The sequence below is a fragment of the Phytophthora infestans genome, genomic scaffold (genome assembly GCF_000142945.1).
Source record: "Phytophthora infestans T30-4 supercont1.33 genomic scaffold, whole genome shotgun sequence".
NCBI lineage: Eukaryota > Oomycota > Peronosporomycetes > Peronosporales > Peronosporaceae > Phytophthora > Phytophthora infestans.
Window position 1 is genome coordinate 35979 of NW_003303726.1, and position 6593 is coordinate 42571.

Here is a 6593-nt window from a genome sequence, read left to right on the forward strand (position 1 = left end):
TCACCACGTTCGCATACTCCGTCACCAAAGGATACACCGGAACTTCGGGCTCTCAAGGTTCTCAGAACTCAAGCACGGCTGCCTCTGCCTGCTCACCTTTTCTAGACGTCCTCGTCCAAGACAGAGGAGAAGTTTTGTTTACCTCTCAAGTGGCCTCAGGTCTTAAAAGCACCATCTCGGCAACCTTTTCAGCCTTGAGGTTGGCCAGGTTAGAATCGACCGTCATTTCCTCGAGGTTCAGTACCTCGGCAATCTCTGGCAACGGTTCCAAGTAGACACCAGATGCCTTGACGAGTAAACCGGTCTCGCCATCGAAGATGTGATAACACGCTTCCACTGACCGTGTCGGAGGATCCCGGGCCCTGGACGCCGAGGTTTTTTAAGCGACATCGATCTGAACGAGGTTCAGATCCGACTCCGGCGGCGTCGTCGTCGTCGACGGCGACCGTGACGTGGAACTTCGTTACCCACGTCTAAGGATGTCATAGCGCCGACATTCGAGGCACTCGAGACCTCGAGTGGTACTATGTTACCCACCCAGGAAGCGCACTCTGCGTCTTCCTCTTCAGGATGGTCTGGGCGACCGCGTGTGGCACTGTGTTATCCACACAGGAAGCGTACCCGATGGCTTCCTCTTCAGTTAAGGTCTGAAGTCCGTGTGTGGAACGCTGGTACCCACCTCGTGTACGCTATTACCAGCGTTCGAGACAGCTGCGGCTGTCTGCGGAGCTATGTTACCCGCTTGTGGACCTAAGTTACCCACCTAGCCAGCATCCCCTGTGGGCGCCGCCACAATCGAAGCGTCCTTAAAGTCGTCACGTACGTCGACGACTCCCAAGCATCTGCTGGATGCTTCGGTACCCTGGCAACCCTTGCGGGCGCCTCGAGTCCTGACAGAGGTGGAAACATGACTTAACAATGCTCTGTCGGACTTCGCAGAGCGGCTGGCACCGATTGCCTTGCCTCGCCAGTCGATCCAGAGCTCGTGCCTCTCAAGCCAGCGCATACCCAGGATAATATCGTAGGGAACCATGTTGAGAGCAGAAAACCGTTCTAGGCTGTCAAATTCTTCAAACTTGACGGCCTGATCCACTTGGACGTTGGGGACAGTGACGAGCTCCCCGTCGGCCACTCGCACTGACACCGTACCGTTGCCCATGCTCTCTCTTAAAGCATTGAACAACTTGTTCGCATTACGAGCAACCGTCTAGCGGCGTGCGAAATTCTTCGACGCCCCAGAATGGAGCAATAATTTTAAGGAATGATCGTATCTCCGTACACATCCGTGTACTACGAGCAGCCCGCCACTGCTATTCGCCGGTTCGAGAGTGCGAAGACTCTCGGAAGCTAAGTCCCCGTGGTGCGCGCCACCCGCGCAGCCCTGACGAAGACTTAGTTCTCCCTCACTAGGGCATCCCGCCCGTACTGGTCTCCGGCGTTCCCCTGTCTCCGGGATCCTGGCTTCTGCCAGCGACCCTTGAGGACGACAAGAGCTGTTTTAACGCCGTTTAATCAAGTGCAGACAAAGGGGCGATCTGACAGAGGCAGCTTCAGCTTTTACATCGAATCCGTATAGAAATGGTGTTTGGATTACTCGCCAAAAAGTGGAGAAGTTTATCTAAATCTCTTTGTGTTCGACACGCAAACTATCCCCACCTGATCCACGCTTGCTTTCGTCTGCAAAACGTTTGCATTTACCAACATGCAACCGAGATCCCCGCTGGTGCACGAAAATCCATCAAAGCAATGCGCAAGGAGCTGCGTACATGGAATGGAAGCCGCGATTTATCCTACGCTCACATGCACTTTGAAACAGAAGGGGGTGAGTCGGTGGAGCTAAAGGACGAGGTGACTCCAATCGTTGGCATGCAGCACATTGAAGCAAACAACTTGCACCGACCAATTTATAATATCGCTCGACGTCAAGATTCCGATACCTAATTGCAATATGATAATGTGATGCCCAATCCAATGAAGTAGATCTTATTATTCGTATTGTGTGTGGATTCATTCGTTTATCAGTCTTGTTTTACTGTAGTGTGTGGCAAGCAAGGAGGCGTACCTCAACGGCAAGGAGGCTATCCTGAATCAAGAACCCCATCCCAAACTACAGCGTCGTCTATCAACATGAGGTTGCAGTCTTACTGCAACCCTGGTGCTCGACTCTCAAGGCTGTGCCTAGGGTGAAGCCTTTGGTCCTGATAGGAGTAGGAGGAGTCGAGTAGAACGCAGGAGCAGGAGTTAGTCAAAAGGAAGCTCACTTCTTAACTTGCAATCAACAAGCACCAGCATTTCAGCAACGCAAAGCGGTAACTACCACAAAGTATACTTTAGTCCTAAGGGACCGCAAGCATGGCAACCAAGTCACATCAGTACGAAGCTGATGGGGACACAGTGATGAAGTCTGTAAATCAACCGGTATTCGAGTTCGTCAAGGCGCCGTGGTTGAACGACTGGAGTCATGATGCATTGGTCAAATGGAACCAAGCACGTGACCAGTACGAGGAAACTATTCGGCAACGCTGTTTTGAGAGTCGTGAACGACCCGAGACCGTGATGAAACCAGTAAAATCCTCAATCGACCGGAAGTTGCTGGAGGTGGTATGCCTCTACGAGTTACGGAAGGCTGTGGATAACGTCAGCAGTGAGGAGCTCCTCATGCTGATTAAGCAGCGCATTGGTACTGTAAAGAACGAGCAGATCCCCGACTTGGACGAGTTGTTCAAGAAGAAGCTGAAGATCGACTTGGCAGAAGATGATATCGATGCTCGTGTACTACGCTACTACCATTATTGAGAACCATGGTTTAGGAAAAATACTTGGTGTCGGAGACCCAGATGCAGAGGGTTTTGCTGATCGTATGAAGTTACGATGCACCATCTTGATCGACAACCTTGAGCCTCGTATGGTACGTGATGATGTCAAGCGACATTGCAAGTATGAGTGCAGAGAGGCGAAGAGAAACGATTTCATGCTCTTTAACATCATTAAAGAGAAGGCACGGGCTCAGCACAAGTATCACTTACTGTCGATGGAGCACAGGTCCAAATCTGGACCTAACCGAAGGTCTAGCCATAATGAAACGAAGACTAAAACCGGTAGTGGAGAACAGCATACTGCTGTGGAAGCCCGTAGAGACGGCACTCAGCGGAATTCATTAACGACTAATACTGGGTCTCAACCCCAGAGAAAGGAGTCAAAGCCACCCAAGACTGGCTGCTGGGTCTGTCAAGGCTCGCATTGGCTTCGTGACTGTCCGACAGCGACGGATGACGACAAGAGACGTGCTGTCGACAAGATGAAGGAAATAAAGGACCGGTCACGAGTAAAGGTGGTTCGGACTTTGCCTCAACCAGGGGAAGTGATGATCAACGAGCTCGTGGTCTTGCCGTATTGTGCTGACTCAGGATCTGACTCAACTGTTATCCCTCGTGCAGTGGTCGACGAGTTAGTTGCACTTGGTAGCGGTGTGGAGATGCATGTCCTACCCTCTCCAATTGAGGCTATCGTTGCTGGAGGTTCTACAGTTACCTGTTTTGACTCTGTTACGGTGGATGTCGTGCTGCAAACGGCAGCGGGTACTGTGAAGCTACCTGACGTGACCTGTTTGGTTATGGAGGGTGAAGAGACCGATTTTCTTCTTGGTAACGACACGCTCGTCTCACTCGGAATTGATGTAAACCAGCAACTTGAACAGCTGGCTGGGGGTTCACTTAGTGAAGATGTGGACCCATTTGAAGACGATGGATGTGCAGATCTCGAGCTTTCTGGTTTGGAAGTTCGCAGTAAATTGGAAGATATGGTGGTCGCAGCTGGGAATAATGGTTTTGACGCTGACTATCTCTCTTTTCTTCACGATACCGTGCTGGAGTATGAGGATATTTTTCGGATTGACCTGGGTGCTGGTCCCCCTGCCGACATTGAACCACTGCGAATTCAGTTGGTGGACGGAGCTGTGCCTTTTAGAGCGCGTTCACGGCGCTATGCCAAAGCCCAACGCATTTTCCTTCGGGACTACACGAAGCGGCTCGAGCTGATGGGCTTTATTCGACAAAATAACCAAAGTCATTGGGCATGTGCAGCTGTGCCTGTGGCAAAACCCAAGTCACCAGGTGATTTCCGGATGACAGTCGACTATCGCCCTGTAAATGCACTGACCATACCGATCGCTGGAGCAGCCCAGGATGTGACGGATTCTGCCGACGAAGCGGCCGGAGCTTACGGTTTCGCGGATTTCGACATGCCAAAGGGATTCTGGCAGCTTCCTCTACATCCTGACAGCCAGGAAATGATGAGTTTTGTTACGACCGATACGGTATGGACACCTACGCGCGTTCCACAGGGAGCGAGTGATTCGGCAACGCATTTTCAGAACGAGATGCAAAAGGTTTTTGCCGGGATGCTGTACGCCCACCTACTTGTGTGGATTGACGATATTCTCGTCTATGCGGACGATGCGCCTACGTTTATCGCTACACTTCGTGAATTCTTTTCTATTGTCCGCACTCACCGGCTGAAACTCAGCGTGAGTAAGAGTTGTTTGTTTCAGAAGGAGATCCGTTGGTGTGGCCGCATCTTCAGTGGCACTGGCATTCGCCATGACCCTGAACGCATCAGTGCGTTGCAAGCCCTTCCTCTCCCTACTACAGCCGCTGACCTCCAACAATTTTTGTGTGCTGCTGGGTGGATGCGCGATACGTTGCTCGACTTTGGCCGCACCATGCGCCCGTTGCATGACAAGTTGGAGGCGGTTTTGAGTGTTAATGGGCGAGCTAAGAAACTAGCAGCCGGGGTGTTTCTTTCGTGGACTTTGGACGAAGAAGACGTGTTCAACTCCGCAAAAACCCTGCTTGGATCCTCGCAACTGTTGCATTTTCCGACGACGTCGTCCACAGTGGCCGTGTTTAGTGACGCCAGTGAACTGGGGTGGGGGCTCGTCGTGACTCAAGTGGATGACTGGGACTCTGCATTACCTGCTAACGAGCAGCAGCACCAACTTCTAGTATGCAAAAGCGGAATTTTCGACGAGACGGAACGTCGGTGGAGCATCATTGAGAAGGAAGCGTACCCGATCATTTGGGCTGCCCGCAACCTGGGCCATCTTCTCGTCCGCCCTTCAGGCTTCAGGCTGTTCTGCGACCACAAGAACCTGATCTACGTTTTCGCACCAACACACGAAGTTAAACGTCACGTGCGTGGCAAATTACAACGGTGGGCGTTATCTCTCACTGGTCTTCACTACCAAATCGACCACATCGATGGTACGGCGAACGTGTGGGCCGATCTACTCTCGCGGTGGGGCTCTTGTGGTGAGGCAGGGGTGCACGTGAGGTGCAAATTCGTCACGCGTAGCCAGCAACGCATTGACGACGCGACTGAACGCCAACTTGACGAGCTGCGTCCGCGTCAAGGCGACTTTGTCTTTCCGACCTTGAATGAGATCAGCCAAGTGCAACACCAACACAAGCGGAATGCACCCAGAGCAACGGTGTGCGATCACAATGGCATCATGACTGTCGACGGAAAAATATGGATACCAGAGTCCGTGAAGGAGCTACGACAGCGCATTCTCATTGTGGCTCATTGCGGTAGTCAAGGACACCGTGGACTTGACGCGATGATGACTACAGTCAAAGACCTTTTCTTGATCAAAGGCCTGGAACAACATTGCCGGCAATTCCTGAAACGATGCCTTCTCTGCAAACACGTGAAAGGTGGTAATGTGATTCCTCGCCCCTGGGGGCCTACATACGACGCATCTGAGCGAAACGAGATGCTCCACTGGGATTTTCTTTTTCTTGGTGACAGTGTGGGTGAATGCAAGTACCTACTCGTAATGAAGGACGGCCTTACTCATTTTTGTGAATTGGTGGCTTGCGATTCGCCAACAAGTGTCGTGGCAGCCATTTCACTCATGGATTGGTCGAAGCGTTTTGGTCCGCCTAAAAATTTGATTTCCGATCAAGGAAGCCATTTCAAGAACCAGGTTGTACAGCAACTTTGCAAACAGCTCTCCATTGAACAGGATCTAGTTCTAGCCTACGCTCCGTGGATCAACGGTACTATCGAGCGACTGAATCGAGATGTGCTGCAAGTTCTACGTGTTCTGCTGATGGAGATGAAGCTGGACACGCATGAGTGGGAATATCTCGTTCCGGTAGTGCAAGGGATTCTAAATCACACTCCAGTGGCTTCATTAGGCAACCGGTCCCCTGGTGAGCTTTTCACCGCGTTACCTAGACCTACACCATTTGAGACTATCGTAGTTGAGCGCAACGGCAAGGCCATGATGGTGACTGAGCCGGTGACTATTCCTGACGAAATGGTGGAGAACATGCAGCGAAGTCTACATGAAATGCACAAGGAGGTGGTGGACATTCGGGAGCGACGTCGGTTGCAGAACATGAGCCGCTCTAATGGAGTACCATGCAATTTCACTATCGGTGATTTCGTACTGTGGTCAGGGATCGACTCTCGCCTTTCGGTAAACAAACTACTCGCTCGCTGGGTGGGACCATTCGAAGTTGTCGAGGAGCACCCTCATTCCTATATGATTCGCCACTTGGTGAGTAGCCAACGCTACATGGTGCATG

General features: G+C 51.6%; 1 protein-coding gene across 1 annotated transcript; it reads left to right on the forward strand.

Annotated features, from left to right (window-relative positions):
* Positions 1-2352: 2352 nt before the first annotated feature.
* PITG_14780 (uncharacterized protein) lies at positions 2353-2864 on the forward strand (the record flags this gene model as incomplete). The annotated part of the gene is made up of 2 exons (XM_002898946.1): positions 2353-2772; positions 2844-2864. 2 exons carry the CDS (start codon positions 2353-2355, stop codon positions 2862-2864), a joined length of 441 nt encoding a protein of 146 aa, XP_002898992.1.
* Positions 2865-6593: the final 3729 nt, after the last annotated feature.